Here is a 26538-nt window from a genome sequence, read left to right as displayed (position 1 = left end):
GTAGAGATAAGCGTTGGAACATATACATTGATATCTAAATATAATTTTTTTTTTGAGAACTTGAAATAAAATGAGTAGAGATAAGCAGAGGAACACATACATTAACCGGCACGTGATTCCACTTTGATGAAATGTCATTACCGATAAATGATAAGGAAAGAATGTTCTCTGCTTTCACCTTCCCTTATAACTTAATTACATTTACCAGTCCTCTTCTGTCATCTTTACCTCCACTAATACATCAATTACGCATTCATGCAAAGCAAGTTCTGGATATTTTAGGTGTTACAGGTCGGAGCAGGTCTTGAACCAGATACCTTTTGATCCGCAATCGAGATGATTAGGGACTAAGCCACGTCTAGAGCATTCTTGCACTAATAAAAGTGAAACATCGAGATTTTGATAAAGAGACAGAAAAGTTGGAATTAAGGACATCATCACCATGCACGTTACAGTCGCCGAAATGTTTAACTAAGTATTTTAAAACTCAAACAAGATTGACCCAGATTTGTTGTTGTTTCTTACCTTGACCCTGAGGTCGTGGAGACTGCGAAATACCTGTTTTCAGGTCACGTTTGCAATAATCTATCAAGGATAAGTGAAGTTCACATTTCCGTTGTTGCTACAACCATTGTCCTATCATAGAACAAGTATGAAAATGTGGTCAGTTGCTGAATAATCTTTACGAAAAAGAAAATGTATTTGAAGACACTAAAGCAGACGTTGTCATAGCACATACAAACACAATAAAAATAAATGAAAACATACATAATACACAGAGAGTTTTGGCAACAACATTACAAAAATACATCTAAGGGTTTGTCAGCGGGTTCTCGAATGTTTATGAATCACAGGATACTTGAATATCTGAAGTTAACTTTACTTGGCGCTCGAGTGTCTGAGCAAGTAATTTAAACTAAGAAAAATATATTGACCCGAGTTTGAAATCTTGATGCTGAGGTCATGAGTACTGGGAAATTTTCAAGTGAGAGCTTTTGCCAGTAGGTTCTCATGTCCTTGTGCATGGATACCTTAATATTTGATATTATCACTACCCTTTATCGTTTAAGCAAGTAGTCTGAAAAAAAAAATTCGGGTCAATTTATTTTTTCATATCGTGATAGCAGGTACTGGGGATTGGGAAATACCCTGACGAAGCCTCTCGTGACCTCCCAGCCACTTGAAATATCTAATAAAAGGCAAGTCCGCGCACCTTTAGTGCAGGTAAGGACAGATTTTGGCACAGGTGAGTTGTCACTGTTGCTCTTGTTACATCCACTGAGTTGGTGTCTACATGACATTTTGTGCTTACCCTTAAAGTGAGTATAGTTTTCAAATTTTTTATCTCTTGTTTCTTAAATAGCTATTGCAGCGATGCAAGCTTTGTTATAGTCTTTTTAGTTCCCCTATTCTATATCGTCGTTATATACCCGCTTACCTCTCTACCATCCCTTTTGTTGGCAACGGTGAACCATTTATATTCCCTTTCCATTTATTACTTCTGTCCTCAAAGTGTGAAATGATCAAATGTTGGAAACAATTTTCGATCACGTTAAGACAACCCAGGATTCCCCCGTCATCAGGTTGTAATAAAGCTGCTTTACACTTGATAGGTATTTTATTTATTTATTTGATTTTTGCTTTGATCTAACAGGTGTTCTTACCTTCGGGGTAATTAGCAACCTACAGTTTGTCTCTAGGAATGTCACATCTATTTTATCTGACATGTGTCTGTCCTCGCTCTCAGTAAAACGTCTTCATATTGCAGGTCGTCACGTAACTAACAGAAATGAGAAGTTTCTCAGCTTGGATACTGATCCTTGTGATGTTGGTGGGGTTAACAAATGGCCAAACCAAATACTGCTGCTCCATTAACCAGTGGGAAGGACTTCAATCTAGAATTACTGGAACAGCACCTCATGGTGTAGGCTCTTTAATTAAGGTAAGCAGTTTATTCTTTATTCATTCTTTATTGAATGTTCCTTGCATTCATCGCTGTTATAGAGTTTCAGCTAATACACGAGTGATATGAAACACTTGTTTTCTTGTTAATGAAACTGTATGTCATCTTTTTCTGGAAAAAACTTTTAGCCACAAAAGGAATTAAAATTTTAGCTTTTAGCTATTTAGTCCCGTTCAAGCTTCCGAGAAAGAGCTAATAGTCCCTCTCATTCTCTGTAACTTTATATTGGTTTCCAGGAGAGTGGATGTTTGTGGAGCCAATGAGATATAAATATGAGTTTCACCTTGCGCGTGATCAGCTTAAAGAACAGTTGTTGTTATTTTCACTGTATGAAAATGGACTTTCTTGTATTTTCTCTTTATTGTATTCTTCAGGAAGATAGCTATGTCTACTATGATTCCACCAACCGTCGTGTTGCGGCCTTTCTCAACACTACCTCACCAACCGAAAATACCGAGAACTTTTTCCTGGAGGTTTATACAGGTTCTGTAAGTACAAGAGTCAGTAAGAGGTAGCCCTTCAGCCCTTAACGATTTACATGTAGTTTGGTAATGGCTTAGGAAGGCTCCATATAAGATATTGTTTTCCCAAATCTGTGCTAATATTTCTCTTTTGATCTTGTATACCATCCACAAAAAGATATAAAAATCGTGATGTTTGTACACACATATTTCTAATTAACATTTGGTCCCAGGGATCTCACTGAAGGACTTTGAAGCCTTTGCAACATAAAAGTACAATCATGACGTCTATGGGGAAGGGAGTATTGACCTAGACTTGGGGAAATAGCAATTTATATGCATTTCACTTTTCTCAATCATCAGAAATATCGCGCCATAGTAAATCTTTAATATTGACATTGTCCATGAATCGTTTAGACCAGTGATGCCCAACCTTTTTCGGCCTGCGGGCCATATCCATTTCGGACAGCCGTGTCGCGGGCCACTTCACCGCAAAAATACAAAAAGGAAAAAAAAATAGAGCAGATACCATTTTTTTAATTAGAAACAAGTTGTACTTACCATTAATTATGTGGTAATTAGTGGGATATTTGAAGTTGTTTTCCCGAAACCAACTCTGAATGTCCGCCTCATCGTACAGACACAAGTCGGAGCACTGAATCGAAATGTTCGTCCATCGAAAAAAAGATTGAGAGACGCCCCTACGTGGGGATAAATACTTCTTCTTTCCTTTTTTTCGTTTTTTATGGTCTTCTTTCATTACTAATATGCCGATTTCCTGCACTGTGGGCAGAAGTTTCGCGGGCCGGATGGCACCGCGTCGCGGGCCGGATATGGCCCGCGGGCCGTAGGTTGTGCATCCCTGGTTTAGACCAAAGGTGTCCCAAGTTTACACACCTCAAATGACTACAATGCGAATTCGAAAGCTGTGTGCTTACTACATTTCAATTATTGTATTTATTATCGCTGTTTATTTTTGTTGTATGTTGTAGCTATAATAGTTTTTAACACTGCAAAGGATAATACGTATTATGAGGCAGAATTTTGTGGTGTATTACCGATGAGTAAATTCTATTTCCCAGTCATAATTTCTGTCCTGGGTATCCTCGACAGACAATAAAGTTTGTTTTGATTTTGATTTTGATTATTAACATCTGCTTCTTCTTCTAGTTATTATTATTATTATTATTGTATCAAACATAAATTGCGTTGGCCGTGTGTTTCTGTTCAGGTTGGGAGGATTTACATACTAGATTTGCTAACAAGAAAATGCACTCTTCAAGTGTCCTCATTGCCTTTCAGTGGAGCATGTGTACCTGGTATGACTTTTATCGCAAATATTTTCCATATAATAATTGGTTTGTCTTTTTAAGTGAAGCAGACGTCATCTACTGAACTAATTTCCTACCATTAGAAAATTTAGGGAGAATTGTATAGAAGTGATAGTGCTGACCTGTCTTAGACGAGAGAAAGGAACCCGACCCTCCTTCTTTTCCGACTTCAACACTTGGAATTCTCTGCCCCCGTTGTCTTCCGTCTGTGAGAACGATATTATCGTTATTGTATATTTTGGGGGAAATAAGAAGCCTGTTTGACGTATATTGTTGCATCACTGTCCTCAATGCAGATAACGCCACCAAGCTCAGCGACATCTTCTTTGGCACGTCCGTTAACCCTCTCAACGCTGTCGCCTACCATCTTCTCCAAGAAGTGGCTGGCAGTAAACTGGAAGTCGTTCTCACTGTCACGGCTGACGGAAGCTGCGTCCCGGTCACCCAGCTTGTCACTGGAGCTATAGAAGGAGGTGTGTGTGTGAGAGAGAGAGAAGAGAGATCGACTGTGTGTGTGTGTGAGAGAGAGACGGAGAGAGTGTGTGTGTGAGAGAGAGAAGGTGGCAAGCGAGCAAGTGTGAACGAGAGAGCGGACTAGACGATGGGAGAGAAGATATGTGACGTCCATAAAGATTTTATCATGTCTGTACTTTAACATGTTTAATTTGAACAAATAATTTCAAACGCTGTGCAGCGATGATGATGATACGTGAGTCTGGTTTCCAATTTCTTCTTTGACCTTTTATTTTCATTGTCACCCGCTACAGAGCCTGTGATGCAAGTGACGGGTTATACGAACATCAGGCCTGGCATCTCCCGACCCTCGGTCTTCAACGTGCCACCTGAGTGTCAAGGTGTCTCGGAGGTCGAGACCAAGACACAGGTAAATAACGTGGGCTAAATATATCTGATTATATCACCTTTGGTATAGGACAGGCGTAGGAAGATGAGATGATGATGCGCGCGCACAGATGCATATATATATATCTTTACTTTACTATGTGTACTGCAAACACACACACAAACACACAGAGGCTTTTGACTTACATTTCTGTACACAACACACACTGACATATAGGCACACACAACGAAGTACATAAACCTCTTTACTTGTCCTTAGACGCACAGACATACATAACAGGCACACATATAAGCATGCATACACACAAGCTAATAATAAAGAGTGGAGTTTGTCTATGTGACAAAGACAATGACAAATACACGTGTCACTGGTGTTACATAAAGATACAAATATTGAAATCATTTAATGACATGTTCTCAGGTGAATGTGTGTAATTTATGTCCTTACCTGATGACATTAGTGCCTTTTGGGCGTACAGTTGTAGGAAAACATGAGATGAGACTTTCAACTGTGTACAAACAACACCAGGCTCATGTACTGGTTGTCTTTTTCACACCATGTGACTATCATATCCCATTTCTGAATTCTTCCCTTTTATGTCTTTTGCGTCATTCTCCTTTAAAATCCCGTTGAGCTAGTTATCTGTAAAGAAATGTGTTGTTTAGGTAGTCTTTTATTATTATTAATGAACTGCAGATTACTGAAAGCCACTATACATTCTGTAAAGATACTTTCATATCAGTAATCAATCAAATGCAATTTTTAAAAGCATCTCAAATCAAATATCAACGTAGAAGAAAACCAATGGACATTAGTGCACACTTATCAGTAATTATTCTTCCTTCGGTTTTGTAACAGAGATTTCGTCGGTCGGCCACAGGTGCTGGTCTGCCTTCCGTCATGAACAACCTCTTTCGCCCATGAAGATGAAGTTGTGTATCATCCCTGCCTGTAGTGTCTCGCCGTCCCCTTTCAGTTTGCTAGCGTGTTCGAGCCAAGACATGGCGTAGTAAAAGTTTGTTAACATACAGTACTCTGTTGGATGCCCAGCATTCTATTTCTTTAATTTTTTTTATGATCAATTTCGGTCTGGGCTAGCTTTTAATTACATATTAATGTTACACTGTTTCTCTCTGTACTTCAAAACATTCTGTAGCATCTCTAATCAGTCATGATACTTATGTATTCCAAAAATGTACGTTTTCAATACTAATAAAATAGGATTTTTCATTCTGTCCTGTCTTTAGTGATTTACATTCATTCATACATTTGTTTTTCTACCCATTCACTAAATTTTTCAGTGATTAGCTGTTCATTCAGAACCAAACCAATCAAAGTACTTCATTTTATAATTTTTGTATGTGTGTGTGGGCTTATGTATAAGGGGGGCATTGGTATTTTACGCCGTGCCAGCAACTGAGGCTATATTACGGCAAGCAGCCAGCCCTGTAAACAGATGCCACATGCAGGGCTTATGTATAAGAATATGTGTGTAGACAATGCATCTTTGCACAAACAAATATTCTGTCATCAAAATGTTATGCAAAGAAGAAAAACTATGTCTACTCTTGAATCAATTTGTCCTAGTCATAACACAGTGAAGTTTAGCAGTTAAGGACTTTCACCTGTCTGTATTGGTTCTCATATTACATCCCTTCATGACAGAAAATTCAACATTATGACATTTAAAGCAAGTAAAAGATTTTCGTACCCAAAATAGGGATATCCTGCAAATTTACACAATTACATTTTGTTGTATTTTCTAATTCAAAATTTATTTTCCTCAATCAACGAGATTTGCAGTAAGACAGCAAAGGTCTGAAAATTTAAGTCTTCACAAGATTTAAACAAGTCTGAGATGGAGAACAACAAACCCATGTTGCTGAATTTTTAACACAAGACCAGCTAATCTGCATGTGATAATAAAGATAAATGGGTTAGTTATTTAAATTTTAAGTATGTACATCTCATAAGAGTAATGAAAATTTTATTTATAAAGAATTGTGTCCTACATTCACATATTCAGATTGTAGGCCAGAACAGAGCATAACTGAAATTTAATAATCAAATTATTTGTAATGGAAAAGACGGGTAAGGCAGACAACCATTAGTACATTGTTACCTGGCCTGGGCTCAAGATCTGAAAGATTTTTAACTGCAGACAGTCCACTGGCTGCTTTTCAATAGCTTTTGATAGATCTTTCATCCAAACTTGTAATGTTCCTTAATGCAGAAAATATACCACAAAAAAAACTTCCCACAAAATATTTAATTTTTCTTAGTCTTATTAGCCACCAGTGGAGTATAGGGCTGCAGCCAAACCACGCTAGCGGCTCAGGTTCTGAGTTTCCTTCTTCAGTTTAGTCCATGTCATCCTAGCTGCCTTTGCCTCCCAGTGGACCGATCCCCTTCAGCACTGTAGTCTTTATAAATTGTTAGCCAGCTTTCACAGGGTGTAACCAATCCAGCCCCACTTGTGCTTTTTGAAGTCTTGATTGGGAGCCATTTTGGTTGGTTCTCTTCCCAAGGTCTGCACTGCAGATCATCTTGGACCATCTGATGTTGAGGATGTGGCGCAGACATCTGTTAACCAATGTCTGAATCCTGTTGGTGATAGTTTGTCACACGCCATGTCTCAGATCCATACAGAAGGAAAGACTTAATATGTAACTTTCATATACCATAGATCAGTGTCAACAAAATATATTTATCTGCACCAGAATACCTGTTTTAATAAAAAAAGATGCAATCTTTCCAAACAGAGTTTCAAGATTTTGATTACTTTCTAATCTGTAAAGCTATATAGTATCATTCCAAAACCATGTCAGTTGCTTCTTATAAATAATTCAAGGCAAAAGCAAGACATTTGCTTGCAAGTCCAGTTCAAAAATACAAATAACCCGTTTACTTTCTTCTGGGATGCAAAATTATTTAGAGGAAAATAATGCAAAACATTTCCAGATGCCTTCTAAATAAATTATACACTTTAACAACACAAGAGGAATAAATGATAAACTACAAACCACAAAACTTAAAAATGTATACAGTAAATATACAATGCGAGAAAATAAACCGATTTCATAAAAACGAAGGTTTAAAGCACAAATCATATGCACAAATAATTGTAATAAAGAAGAAGAATTTGTTCTTTCAATACGTTGCACAACTTAAAAAGCATTTAATAGTAACTTTCCTGATGTGGATGTTTTACTGTTCATATTCTAAATATCCAGGAAAAGAATTTGTGGTTTTATTTTTTTGATGACATTTGAATTATAAAATATAACCATAAATAACTCAAATGTCTTTCCTGATCTGTGAAATCCATAAATTAAAGAGTACATGAGAAATAAAATTCAAGACTGTAACCAAAATCACTGTTTTGTTAATAAAATAATACTTATATCTCATTTAAAAAAAAATCAAAAACACAAAGAAGCAAGACCGCTGTAACTAAAACAGGGAAAAAAGTCAAGGGACATAACAAAGGAACAGCAAAACTCACAAAAAACATCACATTTACTTTAACCGATTAGCTCAAATAACAGTGTCACAGATCTGGTGTACTAAGGCCCCAAGGAGCACGATAGTTATAAGCACAGTGATGATCCAGTTAGATTTAAATGCATTTATCACATCACTTCTGCAGCAGCATCTAAGAAATGTTAAAATAAATGACAAGTACAAGAAGCCCACAAACCATAGACAAGTTATTACTATAACTTTCTAGATAAGACTGTTGTTAAAATTTCTTTTCTGATATGACACGGGGAGTTAAAAATATGTATAAAGTTCCTTAACCATGACTACATTATTTTAAACACCTAAAAACTTTTTTTTCATCTGAACCATTTCTGAGATTATCTGATCATTTTCCAGCAGCAATCCAGCTGACTGTGAGGCTGCTAAATCTTCTGTCACGGACAGAGCACTGTGCACTAAAGCCAGCCTGAGTCACATGTACATCATCCATCTCGAAGGAGAACAAGTCGCCTCCATTACTGACACCACTCTGTGCAAAAATAACCTGGGGAACTTCTGTGAAGTTGACTTTCCGGAAGCTGATTTGAACTTTGTAGGTCTCCTCATTGCAGTCAAAATAACCCATTTCCACTGCAAAATAATAAAACACTAATAAAACAATACATTAGAGACAACCACCCAACCAAGCTCATGACTGCAAAAAAATATATATATATTAAAGTTTAAAAAAAACCAAAAAACTATTTTGGCATTACAAGAAACTATCATGGTAGTCTTCAACATAGCCCCTACTATCATCTTGCGATTATTTACATTTAGTTGTACGGACACCACATGAAGAGTCACAACTACATGTGATTGTATAACAATTTTAATAGGCCACTCTTACCTTGTTTCATCTTGCTAACGTGCTCTTGCAGATCTGTAAATTTCAACACAATGTATCTCATTTCATTGTAATTGATTAAAATTTAATTCTGATATGTCTATAGCAACTAGGAAAATTAGTAGACTTCTTTAACAACAGCTTCACATTCTTTTTACTGAAAGAATACAAATGAAAACATAAAAATTATGAGCAAACTTTATAAGTAAAAATATTTTCTGACAAGAAATCTGTGAAAGAAAGTAGCAAACTGCTTACAAACCTTTTTAATTATATGTTTATTTAGTTAGATAGACAAAGAAGGGTCTTGACAGCTTCCATTTACCTTACAGAAAAAAGGAACGTATAACATGTTTTCCCACATGGGAGCAAGTTTAATGTACTGATGCAAGGGGCAGCGCATTTAAATGCTCTATGACACAAGGGATAACAATCAGTCAAACACACATATACATATGTGCAGTAAATGGTAGCACGAAGGAACACAGAGTGAGGAAGGACGAGAAAGTAATATGATAAACTAATATTTTAGTATTTCTGAAAAAGATAGGTTTTAAAGGCCAACATATGTGCTCAGTGAAAGTTGCAGCAAATAGAGTATCACAAAAACATATTCTGGTGGTATTTTATGAAGAGGTGCAAGAAATATTATATTATTGTTTTTCTCTTAACTGCATCTAGATTTGTCAAGAAAACGAAGTGACGAAAAGGTAGTATTTTCTAAAAAATAGCATTGTCTGTATGAGCTGAATTTAAAGAGGAAAGATACAATCCTTGGTAAAAGAAACCAGACCAGGACACAATGTGCTGTGCCTAACTGGCATGACAGCTCTTGTGTTCCACTACTGTTTCTTGATATGCTTGGTTGTCACTGCAGTTTGTGCCTGTGAGTTCAACACTGATTGAGTTTTAATTTCTGCTGTGTTTTTTGTTATCGACCAAAAAAATCATGCAGACTTCGGAGCATTGCCAGCGTCAGGCATTGTGCTAGTGTGCAGTTGTTTAAATTATGACTGACTTTGTTGTACACAACAATTATTCTGGTTTCACTGTATCTTTCTCCAATTGTGTCATTCTTGTTCGCAGATCTAATGTTTGATCTAAAACTCAGGACTTTGCATTTGATACATGATTATCCTAGCTTATCTATGACAATTTGCTCTGTGGACAAGGACTAATCTGTGAAAGCTGATGTACAGTGGATTATCTTGGCACTTCACTATTATATGGGTGGATTTGCATCGCTTTTTTTCTGATGGCTCATGAACACATTTTGCAGGCAACTCAATGAGGAGCCAAAACATTTCACTGCCCTCTTGATATTTGTATGCATATGTGACTATACTACATGACTTCAATTGTCAGGTCTAGACATATTTTAAATAAATTTCATTAAATTCTTACTGATATTATCATTACCATCTATTTTTCGCTGCATCTTGGCTAGTTCTGTCACAAAATCGATGTCACCAGGAATACCACAAACATGACGCTTAAGAAAGGTAGACAATGATGATTTTTGTATGAACCCATGCAAAACACCAAAGTTCTGCAACAGAGTAACAAAACTTTGAACATTAATTTCAAATCTTAACTTGCTTAAGTCTAAGGTATACAGGTCTGCATGAACACATATAACTGTACAGAACAGTTATCAATTAGACATAGCTGTAACTGCAAATAACAAGAAATGATTCAAGTTAATTCATGTAATTACTAAGAACAGAACCTGAGCATAGTGTGTTATGATTCATATTAATGTGAAAGATTCTTGTAAAGCGACTAAATCTTTCTCAGGAAACTTAAAAATGTAATTCAACAGAACAAATAATTCACATGTATCATATGTAACCTATCATTTTTTGTATATGATGAAATCCAGTGAATGTGTATCTTTGTGTATCTTTGTAATAGAAATATATGTGATATACCATAGCAACGAAAAATGTTAGCACAAATGTGAGGACGGCCGCCACTCCTGCTGCAATAGCCAGTGGCTTAATAAACTCGTGGAGGTTTGGTTGAATTGATGTGACGTAAATATCTCGAACAGCTGCCACTATCGTTGCAAAAGAAGACAAAACTTCGTTTCTGCCAGAAGTATTGCCTGGACGCCTCTCCGACTGCTCATGCTCTGAAAGTGCTGGGGTTACCATAACATCTACAGCGCCAGAATCATCGTGGTGTCTTGTTATTGTTTTCAGGAGAATACGATCTTCTTGGTCCTCAGAAATCAAACTGCCTAGACGAGTCATGAAAACCCACTCTTCTGGCACAATCAGACCATTTTGCGTGATAGAAGTGCGAAAATGCTCGAGTTTGATATCCAGACTCGTAATAAAAATGGCTTGATTGGGGTGGTCTGGTTGACAAATTGCTACCTCTATCATATCGGTAGCGTCGTTAGAACCGTTGATTGTTATATCATCAGCCATTTTTTCGGAGATTTGCTTAAAGACGCAGTTGCGTATGTGACCTTTGTGTTCTAAATCAACTGTGTGGAATAAATCATACAATAACCTTAAGAATGTAATTCCTTTGTACCACTTGTTTTTAAAGTAATTTAATATATTAATACTATTGATAAGATACAATTACGCAACTGTTTTCCTTCCTCTTAAGTAGGGAGGTTTCTGCAAAACAAATTATTTTGATAATATAAATAATAAGTTTTTCTTCATTGTTTAAATAATGTAGATTCTTAACTATTTATTAGACTGTTTGTTAAACGTCATGTTATTTAAGGTCATAACATTTATCATAATTAGGGGATATGATTATGATTACGGATTTCTCCCCGTGATAGTGCTTGCAGCCGAACAGAAAAGCAACAGCTGATCTTCGCTGTGTACAGCGCAAGTACCTTTCTTTAGAAGCTGCGTGTTTGTTTGACTTAGTGCAAAATGGAAGAAACAGAACATGTTGTCAATGAAGATGCAAAGACAAAAAAGAGTGAGTTTGTAAATTTATAAATTTTTTTCTTATAAGATTTTAATTTTTCCATGGTAATGAAAACAGAAACGCTTGTCTGCGTTGTCCAGTTTTTTTTTTTTAATTTCATCTTTTAGTCTATAGGAAAGCTTTTACAGTTTTATCCTCTGATAATACCACTAAGATTTGTACATAACATTCGTGACACCATGAGTTAATGTTTAACAACGAAGTTTGGTTGTAAGTTTTCGGGTAAAAAGTGAGAGGAAAGTTTTAAAAAGTCGGAGAAAATACATTATGCAACTGGTGCTTGATAAATGTGTCACAAGGCTTTTAGTGTAGTCACCTGCTAGTCCTGTCCCACACCTCACTGTCATTTTCCGCCCTTCTCAGTCTCTTTACCTTGCTTGTTCTCTGACCATTGGTTTATATTCCTGTTCTGCAAAAGCAAATGACCATTAATGGGGTATTGTTTTCTTACAATGCTGCACCTTGCATATATAGCCCCATGCAGTCTTCAGAGTTTGTTTGCTGTTATTGCTGAAGCTCAGAGCCAATGAAATTGATAAAAATAATAAAATTGCTAGGATAGTGGACATATCTTGACAACTGGCTGAACAATCAACAGTATGAAAATGAATAAGTGCACACACATTCTCTGATGTAATAATGTCCCTTTCTAAGTCACTCACATCCCCTGGTGCCAACCTTGATGCCTCACACTCCAGAGCATTACATCACTGAATAGCACAAGTACATTTTCGTGAGAATCCATCATCTTATTTGACTGTTGATTTTATTTAAAACATTTTATCTTCATTTGTGTTTAATAGACTTTTCCACTTTTTATTTGTTATCCTTCCCACTGGCTTTCTTAATAAGAACCCAGAACAATACTTCATTGTTATCCTACTGGTTATTTTACTTGCTTCTTCATGGGTAACCATTTATGCTGGAGTTTATGTTGGTAAAAAATTGTTGGTACACATAACCCTTGACTTCATTGCCTTACCTGGTAGAAGGTAAAGGTCATCACCTATCCTTTTGGTCTGTAGGGAATGAGATGTTAGAGATCATACTTTACTTGGGGCCAGCATTATTTGAAGGTAGTGCTAATCTCTTTTTCTCTCTTCCTTACCTTCCCCAACCCTTTATGGTCAGGTGTAGTCTTGACAGGTGCATCAAGTTTGCTATATCACATGAACATTGAACCAGTGCACCTATGGTCCATATTACAACCACTGACATCAAAATGCTGAGGAGAAGGGATAGACTAAATATCCTGAGAATAAAGGGGACACTTCTGATGGCTTGCCTTGCCTGACTTTCACCCTTTCACGCTCCTTTCCCCTGATTTCGCACATCCACATGCCTCGCTCAAATATTCTCTTCTCACTTGTGTGTGCAAGAACACCTGACAACACATTATTAACATACAAACAAAAAATTATGTTGAGCACGATAGAATCATATATATATAACTAATAAAATAACCTGCTATCAGGCAAGTAAGATTTACATGCTATGCATACAAAACAAAACAAAGAAACAGTTCCCTCATAGCATGGTATTCTTTATGGCTCTGAGTTTGAAATGGGGCAGACGAATTCACCCTTACATTCCTGAGACGTAAACACCTGCCCAGCCTTGCACACAGCTGGGAGTATGGCAGTGTCCTCACAACTGACTGCCTCCTCGACAACCAGTAGTACATCTACAAAATAGCCCTGGCAAACTACTGGCGGAGATCACTGCTGGTTGCACACAGTTATCCCAGTCAACAAACAGTGGCAACGAAGATGAAGTTAGCCTCTGACATGCCGCCCCCAATGCCACTTACACGGCTGCTCCAGCTGGTTGCCCTAGGCATCAAACAGCAGCTGCAGTGAAGATTGTTAGGCAACAGCAGTGTCCGGCACTGGCTTCAGATGACCAAGAATTCCAGGGAGACACGATAGATTCTGCCAGTCACTACCTCACAGCGGTTGCCTTGCAGTGTTGCTGTTATCAGTATTCGCGCCAACGCTCTGCGGTCGTGTCTTTCTTTCTTCTCACGTTCTGTGATCGCCGACGCCTCCACTAGGCAGACCTCTTGCTTCGCGACTGTTCCAGCGAGGTTAGAGACTACAAGTGCTAGTAAGTAGTGCATGGTGTTCTCATCCCAACGGATAGATCATGTCCTCTCTATGTACTAATCTCTGTCGTGGGCTTCTCGTGTGAACAATGTTTCTCAGCAGTGCTTTAGGCCCTTGGTCAAGGTTGTTGTTTTACACTGCCTTGAGCTGCATGTTGTATGGGTATGTGAGCAAAGACAAACTTTCAGATTTTGATGGTAGTCCCTGCTGGAGTAATAGGAAATGCCCTGTCACTACCCTTTTTCCAATTCTAAAGCTAACTGGTTTGCTGACTACATGACCCCTTCCTCACATCCAAACCAAAATAACCGCAAACTATCTCCACATGTCAAACATAAAAACCTTGTGCCTTTCAAGTTCAGGCCCTGTCCTCCTACCTCTGCCTATGTCCTAAAAGAAAAAAACCCTCTGTACTACCCCCCACATATCTAAGCCCACAGTCGATAACATACATCTCTGTGGGCTATCATTTCCTAAAAACAGACAGAAAGGCTTCCCCTTCTGACCGTTGTAGTGACCACCACGCACCTATAATTAACATAGATTTAAACAACTGTTTAGTTCTGGCCTTGAACCAGGCTGGTTCATAACACTATTGTTATCAGCTATTTCATGATTATAAAAGTTTGGGATTCCTAATAACCTATTTTCACCTAATGCTGTACAGGAAGCCATTTCCCCAAATCTGGATGAGTGACTCTTCCCTATATTCTTAAGATACAATTGTAAAAACATCATTATGCACAGAAAGAAATGAAACTCATGATGTCATGTTTGTCCACAGATTCATCTATTAACATAGTTATATATGCTAAAAACTCTCCTATTGGCTGTTGCATCAGCTTAAATATATCTCTGTGTTTTTGACCTCTTTCTGTACATGGTGATGGTTGTAGGCATGTTTCTGGAGAATGGAAGAAGGGTATTTATCCAGATTATGAGAAACAGCATCTTGCGCTAATCTTTGTCTGGTCATTGAAAAAATCCACAAAAAAATCCTATATGTTTACATAAAAAGTTTCTTCGTTGGTTAAGTTATCTAGAATACATGAAGTAATAAATATAAGAGAATGATAATATTGTGATTTATTATCATTATTTTGGCACAGATGATGTGGTATCTACAAGGTTTACACCTTCAAAACTGAAACTCCAGAAACAGAGACAATCCAAAGTCGATGAAAAAGTTGTGGAGCTTGCTGGAGCCATTCTCCCACGGATTAAATATGGATCTGACCATAGAGCCAGCATAGCATCAGCCGTTTACGAAATGCCTGAATATCCCATCGAACAGAAGGAAGAGAGAGAGTACTTTGAACGTCAGTACTCCCAAAGGTGAACAGTTACATGAAGCTTTTAAACACATCTTTCACTCCTTTGTCCATATATTTGAGAGTGTGTATGAAACCTTGCTTCTCTGTTTTTCATAAAACACTTTTAAAATTTCTCCTTTTTTTGTTGTTAAATGCGGTGCCTTTAATGCACAATAATTTATTACAAGGCAGTGATTACATTGCTTGGGCACATAGATAAACCAATTATAAAAATTAGTTTTATTAAATGTCAACTAACAATTTTTGAACATCTCCATTTACTAGTGTAGATGTGAAGGTACCTGGCAATCAGCATGTGTATAATGTGTTTGTAAGACAAGAAGAAGCAATTCAGTGTCTTAGTGTCAGAGCATACATTAGGCACATGAATTGTTTTTTTTTATTATGCATATTTTACTTGTTACATGATATGCACTTATAAGTGTATGCACTTTAAGGATCTTGAGGTTGCTTATCTTTAATACACAAATAAAATGATCCAAAACAGTGCTAAAGAAGAGCACTAAAAGTGTAAATATTAGTAATTTCTCACTAGTGATGATGATAATGATGATGATGATAATAATAATAAGAAGAAGCATTTGTATTGCACTTTTCCAATGATTTGCTTAGAGTGCTTTACAGAAGTGATAGACCTATCCACATTAAATAGAATCACTTAATACCATGCATCCATATTTGCATGTGACAGACCTGCTCACTTCTACAACAGACACACCTATTCATATACAAGGTAAATACAGACATGTTATGCATGCTCATGTTAGGGACAGCCTCAAAGGGAAATCCTTTTTTTAAAAAAATGCATAAGTTTGGACTTGGTGGTAAGAGAGAGTGATGAAAGGTGATGGGTAATTTGTCATTGGTGTCATTAGTATTAACACATGTTTTAACTAGAATATCTAGACATAAGTTCTATGTGGCACTTAGACACATGAAGATTGTGCTTATAACCAAGGGTTAAATATCATTTTTTTCAGTGTAAATATGAGTTTTTAAGACATATAATGACACTGAGGTAAAATGAGTCTGTAGTTCTTTTGCTCAAATACTTTATCTAAGACTGGAAAGAAATGGAGCAAAATACCTTCCTCTAATATGCAATGAGATATGAAAAACTTTCAGAAAATTGTAATTTTAGATAACATGGCAAACTTAGTTATTGGTTATTAGCATAGACAAGCAGCATGCCCAGCTTCTGATTGGTTATAACCACCTGGACAGCAAAGCCAGCATCCGTGACTAATTGACTTTTCAGTGTCAGCACATTGAAATTTCAACATTAAAATGCAGCGTAGATATTTTTACTCTTTAGAAGATTATTTGTACAGTGATAACAAGGTCTAAGTGAATGATTAGTTATTTGGGTATGGGTTGTTATGCAGACAAAATTGTCTTTAGTCATCAGCCACTTGTAACCATCTCTACCTGCTCATTACTGACATCCACCTGGTTTGTTCATTTTTCTCCTCTTTGCACCCCACAGTTGCTATGCAAATCACTGTTGAACCCTTCAGTTTTTTCCATATTAGTTCTTTTTCTTCCCATTACTTTTATTGGTAATGATAAAAAATTTAGACCATACCTCATTTCATGGCAAAGTCTGTGATATACACAAAATCAATTATGTGCGAGCATATGAGGAAAAGCGCAATATACATTTAGAATATAAATCACACGTAAATGTTCACACACTAACATATATACATATAACATATATGTATAAATATTATAAAGTTTGTAAAGTGCAGCATTGCACGCTTAAATAAACATGCCCACAATCCTTAACTCTTTCAGTTCAGAGTGTCATACTCATCCACTTAGTGAACATTTTTTGATTGCACATGTTAGAGTGAACTGAAAAAAAGATTATCCTAGTTTTGATAGTGGAGACAAGTGTTTTGAAGAATTGCAATTGATCGAAAATAGTGCAAGTGACAGAAGACTTGGAAAATCAGATGGGCCATTTGGTCATCACAGATTTTAGTTCTAGGAAAGAGAGAAAAAGTGTCCAAAGTAAAGAGTAACACCAATCAAAGTAGCCAAACATTTGACAGCAAAGCATTGATTCTATACAGAAAAGACTGGCATGATTGCAGCATTTATATTTATTTAAGGTGTACATTTATTTTCATTTGTCCACCCATTATTTTTACAGCCTTAAACCTTTAACTTTGAATATGGCTTTATCATTATCTGTCTGAATAAAGGTCGAGTGGGGACAATTTTTTTCTGATGACTGGGCAAAACTTAGTGCAAAATTCTATTGTCCCAATTCCAACTCTTCACCATGCACATGAAGAGATCAAACATCACATCATGTTTTTCCTTAACATAGGCTTCAATCTCTCCAAGGGCCGTCCAGTGGCCCAACGAATAGTACCAATCTCCAATAGAGTAAGGATTAGCTGTCCTAGGCTATGCTCTTGTTTTGGACACAGTGTTCTTTCTATTTACAGGGCTGGCTTCCTTGCCCTAATATAGTCTTAGTTGCTGGCTCGGTGTAAAACACCATTGCCCTTCCCCACCCCCTCCCCAATTACTGTAGCCTCACAACATAAACATATCAATATATAGTCCTGCTGTCAACAGGGTTGACCTTGACCAGTGCATAGCAATGTCAGAAGGCTTGTGTCTCCAGAACAGAAGGTGGTTACCCAGATTTTGAGTAGTATCTTGCTTTACCCACTCATCAGAAAAAAAAAGTACACATCACTAGAACTTTTAACAATAACAGCTGTTCTTTCTCCAATGGGCAATTCAGCCAATATGTTTGAGGGGATCTGATAGATGTTTCTTTACTGAACCTTTTCAGGTCTTCTGATTGCTCCCTCAGTTTTAACACAGTTTCTGAGTGAGTTTGCCTGCCTTTGCATATTGGCTGTTTACATGCTAAGTGGCTGATCACATAGCTGTGTGCACGTCAGTGGCTGCATGACCATTGTTTTTTATTAGCACAAATTTGGGAGTCCAACTGTACACTTATTGAACATTGTACCACTCCCTTCCTCAGCCCAGTTAATGTGCGCATGTCATGTTTTGTAGAAGCCAATGTTAGTAACCCTGCATTAGATTAATGGCAAATCTTGTGAAATGTGCTATGTTGTAAGCTGTAGCATTTATCTTGTGGCAGCTTTTTTCCCTGAGTCCTTGTCTCCTAGCCCCTAGCTATTCTATCCTTCTACAAAGAATACAAATACTGTCTGTGGAAGCTGCATTGATAGTGTTTTGGGGCATGACTATGAGCATGTTATTTCATGATCAGTTAATAACGAAGATTAATTTCTCACCCATTTCTCTTCTGTCAACACACAGTACATTCAGTTGTGTGTGGTCAGACTGTAAAGTTTAATGATGTTTTGAAGCGCTTGAAGAGTTAATTATAAAAGTAGATTTTAGCAAGAAATTCACCCGAAAAAGGAATTTGCAGTTTTTGTAATGTGGTATTACATGTGTCAAGCATCGATGTGTACATGATTCCAATGTGTCTTCTGTCCTGCTCAGAGGATAGTCTTGTTTGCCAGGAATGGCTGGTCTCATATTTTTTTTTTTAAAAGAGTGGTGGCTTGAGGCTTGACTATGACAGTACCTCATCAGAAGTCACACAGTAAATTGGCACATATTTATATGCACAGAATTAACAATCTAGCACTAGTTTTTGATGAAGACATAATCTCACTGCCAGTTGTGACTGTTGGAGGGTTCACTATTCAATGCAAACTAGGTTCCAGTTAATAGTATATTTTAATTCTGTGTCATTCTGAAGTTAACCAATATAATTTTATTAATAGTCCACAAGGCAGTACTCATATGCTCGCAATATTAATAGTCATTCTAAAGAAATAACATTTATTCTCACTGTTCTTTACTGCTGGTGCTACTAGTAAAGGTAGAAAAAACTTTATTTTCCTGAAAAAAAGTGACAGCAACCATTTTCTAATGTAATTGGTAAAAATATACATGTATTTGTAATGTTTGAACAAGCCATGATTGATTTCTTATCAGATAGATCACACATTCTTCAAAGATGCCTTAATATTATCATATCTACCAGCCCTAGCACACTGTAAAATTCTCTTCTTAATCTCAGAATGAAGAGGTTCCTTAAGCTTCTGGTTAGTGCACAACCCAGTGGTAGAGCAGGAGGTCACTGGTTCAAGGTCTGGTAGGACCTGTGTCTGAAATCTCCCACCCGCCACCTCCGCCCACCCAGCACCAGAAATGAGGATCTGATTTATTAGTGAAGGAAAATTGCCAGAAGGAGAGGGTTTGGAAAAGATGGATTGGAATGTTGCAACTTAAAAAATTCAGAACATATGTTTTTGCAAACTAAATTCAAATAATTGTGCTTATTTTCTTGAATGTATTGGGGATGACTTATGGCAACCCTGTTGTTCATAAACAATAACATCTTTCTTGTTTCATATTTGTGTGCCCTTGCAAGCTGGGACTCATGGTTAATGGCATTGTTAATTATGGTGGTGTTTTGTTTTGTTTGTTTTTTTTAACTTAAGCGTCAGGTATATATTTATCCTGGTTCATCTGTCAAAACTGAGGAAACTATCTGACTTGAAATCATTGGAACTCGGTTCCTGAAGATATGGTTTAATTTATTTGCTTTAGATGCCAATCTCCACTGGAGGGGGTGTAGTGTGATTGTAGTAGTGTGATTTGATTGTACATATATTGGTATTCTTTTAACAAATATTCCACTTGATGAGCGAATCATCTTCTTTCCTCAAGCTGGAGTTTGAGTGCTCATTTGATGAGAAGAATGTATGGATACTTGTACATCTTTTGGCCAGACAATATGTTGGAGTGAAAATCGTGAATGATAATGAGGTAGAGGGATTCTGTCTTTGACTACGTCTTAAAGATTTGCGGAGATCTTAGAAACTTTGTATTAAAAGAAATTAAGAGGTTGGTTTGAAATATGCCATGATGTAAATTTATTGATTTTCAATGTGTCCATGTTGTAATGCAGTTTGGGAAAGTATTATTCTTTTGTTCTCATAAAAGTAATAGCCACCACTTTCTCATTACAAACATTATTGTGTGCTATATTAGATTAGAACTCCTTATAGTACTGTCAGCATGCATTGATGTTTTTATTTTTTTCTGTACTAATTGAACATTTGTGTTGCTTACTGTCCAACCATAATACAGAGTTTGCATCTGCTAATTTCTAAAGTTTTTTAATTATCTGTGCACAGATCTTTAATAATTCCCACTTGTGAAGGCACACAAAGACAGATTCTCTTAGCACAGTTCCATTCCTTATTGTATATTAAAGAAACTATAGAATCAATAACAACGGTACAATAAACCATCAGAGCTGGGATTTAAGTGATGCTGCTGGAAGTCTTGTGCCCAAGGTACTTGTGACAGAGGATTGCTTGAACACCTTATAATTATAGTTGTTTTGTTTCTGGGACAGATCTTCAGGGTTATTCTTCGAGAATGGCGATCCTGAGGGAGATACGGTCATGACCAATGGGTAAATAATGGACTTGGTTTCCATTCAATGAATGTTAATATACCAATTTAATGGTCTGTAGGACAAGTAGAGGACAAGTCTACTTACAAAGCACTTTGTATTAGCATTGTTATTCCCTCTCTAATGTGTGCAGTGTTTTATCTGTCTGGCTCAATGTTGTATAATTAACCCCTTTCTTTTAAATATATTTTGCTTTGTCACATCTATTTCTGTATTCAAATTTGGGGTGGGGGGGAATTAGAGAAATGCTTTCCTTTTAAAATACAAAAAAAGAAATTGATTTGCTCATCAAAACTAAGATTTGAGCATTTAATCATCATGCGGGTTGATCCAGGCAGCCTGGTTTATGCTGAGTTGATGAAAAACAGGACAGTCCACAGCTCTTGTTTTGTCTGTGCTTTTTATGTGACTCACTTGCTGCCTAAACTGCCCAGGTGCAGGAAGATATTTGTGGGTGAAGCTTGATGCCACTGGCAATCGAAAAAGGCAAGCTAATTACCATGGTTATTGCAAAAATTGCCTCCAGGAAGCGAAGTAATCAATCCCAGAATGGATTGTGGCTTTGAGAGTGACCTTTCCAGCTGAGCAAACAGTGCAGAAATGTCCTCTGAAGGTTGCAGAGGAAGTGAGGATGGAGCTGATGATAAAGAGGCCCAATGGAAGCCTGTCAAGACAGATGTTCACCCTTGCTGCTGGTATGCATATGAACCTTAAAGCAGCAGATTTAATGTGTCACAGGCAGGTTTCTGGAAGTAAACAACACTTTACCAAGAACTTGTTAAGCGCCAAACTAGCTAAAAGAGTGTCATAATTTCTGTGAGATGTTTCGACAAACATCTGTGTTGTTCAGATGTTGTGATTCAGTGATAGTAGTGTCGCATCTGTTACCACAGGCTTCAAGTTTGATAACCACTATAAATGAATACATGCTAATGGAGGACGTTCATCATGTATAGTATGTAAATGAAATTACTTCTTCGCTGAGCAGCATGTTACTGAAGTGACAAATATGTTTGCCTTGTTCATGCATACTGAAGGGTATACGCACACACAGAGCTGGAGTCTGTTGAAGAGCAATGTGCCATCATCAGATGTGTGTAAAGGCATTATGTTGTGTTTACATGAAAGATGGCAATAATGGAAAAGCAGTTGTTACGACAACATTTTAATATTATGATCATAGCATTCTCAACACATTCATCAAGGACTGGACGAGAATAATGCTTTCTGCAGTAGGCAGCAGGCGTTGGTCTCTTAAAAATGCTTTTATTTTCATTGTGATTGTTAGTGGAGGAGGGAAAAGTCTTTTGATTTCATGCTGCTTTTTAGCTGTTGCTGATTTCTAACTCAAGACTTTAACATGTAGCTTAGAACTGATGCTTAAAATAAATTTGATGGCAGCAACACAAATGCAAACTATAAACTACCAAGCTTTCTTCCTTCTTTCCTTCAAGACCTGTCTTGAAGTATGTAAAATAGAAGATGGAAAGAGGTGGGAAAAGTTGAAGAGAAAGATTTTACAGTCAAAAAAAGGTTTAACCTTGTTACATACTTCAAACTATACTTTTTCTCCACTAGAAACTTGATAGAATTTGAGTGGGGTAAGAGAAAAAAATAAGGAACATGGTCTTGTAATTTATGACCACATCTTTTTGATTAATAGTTTCACAATTCCTGCATCATGAATTTTGTTTAATATCTGAACATTTGTGGTAAAAGCTTACTAGTGATATTATTCATTCTCACTGAATGAAGCTGCATTAATGTTTTAATATATTTGCTGTATATATAAATATTGTATTCATGTGATGTATTTTTTCTCTATGCTTTATCAAGAGGGCTTCGTAGATGTGTCAGGAAACTACAGTATTTTATGAGTAACATTCTGTTAATGTCTCTGGCAGTTTTGTTTCTTTGTGTGACGTCTTTGCTTCTGAAGCATACTGATAGGATTCATTTTAAGTACTATACATTTCAGCCACAGAACATAGATACAACCATACTGCCCTCAAATCTTTGATGTTCCAGTTTTTTGCAGCATTTGTCATCAAACTCTTCCAAATAAAAATTCTGATAATGTTATTCGAAAAGGAATAATTAGACGATTCTTATCATTAGAAAGGACTGTACGCTCAAGCCTATTCACTCCAACAGTGGTGAGCTGTGTGGGTTATTTCTGTCTATTGATCCTCGGTAAAAATAACTTCTGTTTCAGCAGGCTTCAGTGCTTGTTTGTGCTTCTTTCCAGCCATGTACCATGACCTGCAGTTTTAGCAGCATCCAGCTTTTAGTTGCTGCGACAAATTAAACGAAATCAGTCATTTCATTATTTCATAGTAGTATTAGGCTTGGTTTTTGCTGAAAGGGCAGTATTGGCCAGGAACTGTTCATTACTTTGCAGTCAGTCTTAGATTATTATCAATGATTTTTTGCCAGTAAAACACCAAATAAAGGATGTGTGTTATTTCTAGGCAACCATTAAAACTCGTCCATAACAGACTTATTTTGCAGGAATAATATATTTTAAGAAAGCAGAAACAAGAATGCATTGTGTGGTCATAGGTCATTTTTGTTCTATTTGAGAGGGGAATTTTGTTAACATGCCATCTCCTGAATTTCTGGGATCATCCCTTGTTGTCCTGCTTCATTGTTACTGCATGTATGTTTCACGATCATATTGTATGTCTGCTTTGCTTTAGTATTGAATTGCTTCAGCCTATTGTTTTATCTCTCTCTCTCCTTTTTCTAATTTGGCCTCATTGTCACAACTAATTGGCTTGTATGTGAACAGAGGGAATTGGGCATTTTTAGTTTTGTGATGGCAACTCATGTGTTGTCTTATTTATGTGCATTCATTTATTGCTTCTTTCCTGGAAACGTTTATTAATCAGATGTAGTAGATGCATTTTGATCTGCATCAAACTTTAATCCTCATACAAAATATGCTTTTTTATTTGCATTATAACCATATCTTAAAGGCATCTTTAGTGCTAAGCAACTATGGATAATTTAGTACACTGACTTCCTTTCATGTATTCCTTTCTGTAATCTGTGTGTTTGTCTTTTGTACTTTTATCATCATCATAGGCGTCTGGGTATTTTTTAAATAGTTCCTCCATCCTGGCATATGAACCAGGACAATGCCTGAAGCTAAGACTAAAGTGCAACGTGACTGCCAGAACCATACAGCATGAATAAGATGTTATCAAGTTTTGCCTATTCTGGCAAAATAAAAAAAACCAAAGAACTAACAGTGACATGGGACTTTTTGTCTCATCCATTGTCCTGCTTCATATGTTAGGTTCTTGGAGTCTGGTGTTGGTATTTAATATTTAGATTATTGCTGTAATTTGTTCACCTTTCAGCTTAACCTGACATTTCAATGTCAAGACAGCATTGTTAAAGTTTTATTATAATGTAGTCACAGCTACATTGAAGTTCAAGCACCCATTCCAGCTTCCAAATGTTATTCACATCATGAAATGTAGAAAAGCAGGAAATTAATGGTCTTGTAAAGTGCTCATGGGCATAAATCAAGTGTACATAATTCTTCAATTCACTTTCAGGGTTGTGGATACAGACCACTCGGCTACTGCTGGCACCCACTGCCACCGGTGATTTTTTTCCCTACCCTCCCTTACCCCCCTTTCCCAAATGGAAATTAGTATCTTCCTTTAAGTTGGCAGATATTTATTGAAACATTAATCTGGCATGTGCCTTTCAAAGCAGCTAAGTTTTCTTTCCATTAATCTTTTTTTTTAATCTTGTTGCTTGCCTTTGTCATAGCATTTTTTATTTATTTACTTTTTTTTGTGAGCTTCGGTGCTCATTTTTATTAACCAACTTTATTCATGGTGTTCTGTTTTTTTCCTATGCATAGAAAATAGAAGTGTATATCATTGACTAAAGTTTGTTGTGGTTGACAAATTGTTAAATTGAAAGATGTGCATATTTGTTTCTTCACATATAAATTCACTTGCAGATGGGCATAGGGTATCTGGTCACATTTTATCAATCATTAATACAATGATTATGTTATAGGAACATATGTTACCATGTCATATCTGTAGTGTTCATACTAGCAAATGATTTTAATATATAGTAACAGGCATCGTTGATGAGTGTTTATGTTCGGTGTAGTGTAGTTTTAAATCTTAAGTTAAAATAGTATTGCAGCACTCAGCTGCCTTATTTTTTTCTATATAAACATAATAGTAAGATGTTTTTCTTGAAAGGGCATGTTGAAATTTTCCATTTACTTTTCCTCAGTTACATTCATTTAGACTTTGTTAATTGAAAGTGTCATTTACACCATACTGTGGGAAGTGTCCTAAGTACAACATTAACTGTAAACAGTACAATGCTTTTACAAATTTTATTTGTTACTTGTTCCACTGCCATTAAGTAATAAAATTTTAGCCTTTCAAATGAACAAAATTCTCTTATTTAGATTCTGAACTAGTGAGTGTTAGTGCCTTATAGCATAACCAATTAGCACTTAATATATATCATACAAGGAAGATGTGAACTTTGATTGTGCTGTAAGATGATATCCAAATCCAAAAATTGGTGCATCAAAATGATATATATGAAAACCTTTTTCAGCAGTCTGTTTGAAAGCGGCATAGTCTGCTTTTCGGCATTCTTAGCAGTTTAGTAGAAACTAGGTGGCATGATGATGTCTCAGAAGTTGATTAGTGATGTCTTGTTGATCTCTCTGTCAGTAATTCTGTAGTTCCTGTGTCACCATCCAAAGTGATAACCCAAATCATGAAAGTTGACAGTGTCATTCCGCTTGATGTAGTGGAGCAGCTGGAAGAAGGATATGATGCTGTGCCAACTTTCCAAAGGGTATCTGTGTCCGGAGAAGACACCAGCGGGGTAAGGGTGGTGATGGATTCATCCACTTTTCTTTCTCTTGCTGTGATATTGGGTTAATTGCTGGCAAGTTGTAAAACTCAATCAACCGATCAGTAATACAGGGAAAGATTGGCTCAATTAATGGCATGAAATTTCAGAATCATTGAATCATTAACTTCTTCCTTGTATGTAGGTGCCACTGAAGGAACTTGAACAAGCATCCAAGATTCTGGTGGAGATGCTGTTGATTCGTGAAAAGTACATGCTGCTGTCACATCAAGCCTTCCCAGTGGTCACTGCCCGCTTCCTTCAGAGCCTTGAGGACCAGGAGGACTTTTGGGGTGTGCAAGAAATCTTTTCCAAGACAAGTTTGGAAGGTTGGTAGTGTAAGAATTCTTTGATCATGGATATCATCTGTCACTGTGTAAATGTTAACAGATTTGGTTTAGCAGACTGCATTTATTTTAATTTTAAAAATAATTTTACTCTTGCAATCAGACATAACTGTTTACTGCTGTGTAATTGTCTTTGGCTTGCTTATCTCATTGTCTACCTGTTATTTATGTCTGTTTGGGTATACGGTCAAAGATTAGCATATTTAGTATATTTTTATGTTTATAAAGTGCAACCTGTTCAGCATGTCTTCTGCTTTTATCATGTTATTTTTCTTGTATCATTTGTACTGGTTAGCTGCTGATTTTTAAAAACTGCTTTTACTGATGATATACAAATGGAAGTTCTAAGGTAGCATAACTTGGAAAGGTTTAAGAACAGCTTCAGTAGACTTTATTGTAC

At 36.7% G+C, this 26538-nt stretch overlaps 3 protein-coding genes across 12 annotated transcripts in view; 2 read left to right on the top strand and 1 right to left on the bottom strand.

Moving 5' to 3' along the window:
• The first annotated feature begins 1180 nt into the window (after positions 1-1180).
• LOC112568655 lies at positions 1181-5850 on the top strand. The gene is made up of 7 exons (XM_025246064.1): positions 1181-1319; positions 1769-1942; positions 2338-2451; positions 3656-3743; positions 4052-4228; positions 4523-4638; positions 5476-5850. The coding sequence occupies exons 2-7, from the start codon at positions 1790-1792 to the stop codon at positions 5539-5541; spliced, it is 714 nt and encodes a 237-aa protein (XP_025101849.1). The 5' UTR covers positions 1181-1319; positions 1769-1789; the 3' UTR covers positions 5542-5850.
• Positions 5851-7327: 1477 nt separating this feature from the next.
• On the bottom strand, positions 7328-11453 carry LOC112568654. The gene is made up of 4 exons (XM_025246063.1): positions 10918-11453; positions 10406-10535; positions 8990-9022; positions 7328-8730 (listed from the first exon to the last, which is right to left on the bottom strand). The coding sequence occupies exons 1-4, from the start codon at positions 11419-11421 to the stop codon at positions 8486-8488; spliced, it is 912 nt and encodes a 303-aa protein (XP_025101848.1). The 5' UTR covers positions 11422-11453; the 3' UTR covers positions 7328-8485.
• Positions 11454-11775: 322 nt separating this feature from the next.
• LOC112567781 (AMP deaminase 2-like) overlaps positions 11776-26538 on the top strand; it is a 37202-nt gene continuing 22439 nt past the window's right edge. For 2 of the 10 annotated variants that reach the window (XM_025244602.1, XM_025244603.1), the window contains exons 1-7: positions 11776-11938; positions 15162-15387; positions 18202-18240; positions 20824-20883; positions 24450-24497; positions 25608-25764; positions 25937-26120. In XM_025244602.1, coding sequence (XP_025100387.1) covers positions 11890-11938; positions 15162-15387; positions 18202-18240; positions 20824-20883; positions 24450-24497; positions 25608-25764; positions 25937-26120 — 763 coding nt within the window. In that variant the 5' untranslated portion in view covers positions 11776-11889. The remainder of the gene's footprint in view (positions 11939-15161; positions 15388-18201; positions 18241-20823; positions 20884-24449; positions 24498-25607; positions 25765-25936; positions 26121-26538) is intronic. The other 8 variants (XM_025244605.1, XM_025244604.1, XM_025244606.1 and 5 more) reach the window with 7 other exon arrangements.

Source organism: Pomacea canaliculata, linkage group LG7 (genome assembly GCF_003073045.1).
Source record: "Pomacea canaliculata isolate SZHN2017 linkage group LG7, ASM307304v1, whole genome shotgun sequence".
NCBI classification, from domain to species: Eukaryota; Metazoa; Mollusca; class Gastropoda; order Architaenioglossa; family Ampullariidae; genus Pomacea; species Pomacea canaliculata.
Note: the sequence above shows the minus strand (reverse complement) of the source record. Positions and strands in the feature narration are given on the sequence as shown.

What these genes read in the sequence shown, in the direction of transcription:
- LOC112568655 (XM_025246064.1), top strand. Translation starts at nt 1,790, where the DNA reads ATGAGAAGTTTCTCAGCTTGGATACTGATCCTTGTGATGTTGGTGGGG. An exon ending in TGGAGGTTTATACAGGTTCT is followed by an intron (nt 2,452 to 3,655) that starts GTAAGTACAAGA and finishes GTTTCTGTTCAG; the next exon opens with GTTGGGAGGATTTACATACT. An exon ending in CACTGGAGCTATAGAAGGAG is followed by an intron (nt 4,229 to 4,522) that starts GTGTGTGTGTGA and finishes CACCCGCTACAG; the next exon opens with AGCCTGTGATGCAAGTGACG.
- LOC112568654 (XM_025246063.1), bottom strand. Translation starts at nt 11,421, where the DNA reads ATGGCTGATGATATAACAATCAACGGTTCTAACGACGCTACCGATATG. An exon ending in TAACATTTTTCGTTGCTATG is followed by an intron (nt 10,536 to 10,917) that starts GTATATCACATA and finishes ACTCTGTTGCAG; the next exon opens with AACTTTGGTGTTTTGCATGG. An exon ending in GATGCAGCGAAAAATAGATG is followed by an intron (nt 9,023 to 10,405) that starts GTAATGATAATA and finishes TGAAATTTACAG; the next exon opens with ATCTGCAAGAGCACGTTAGC.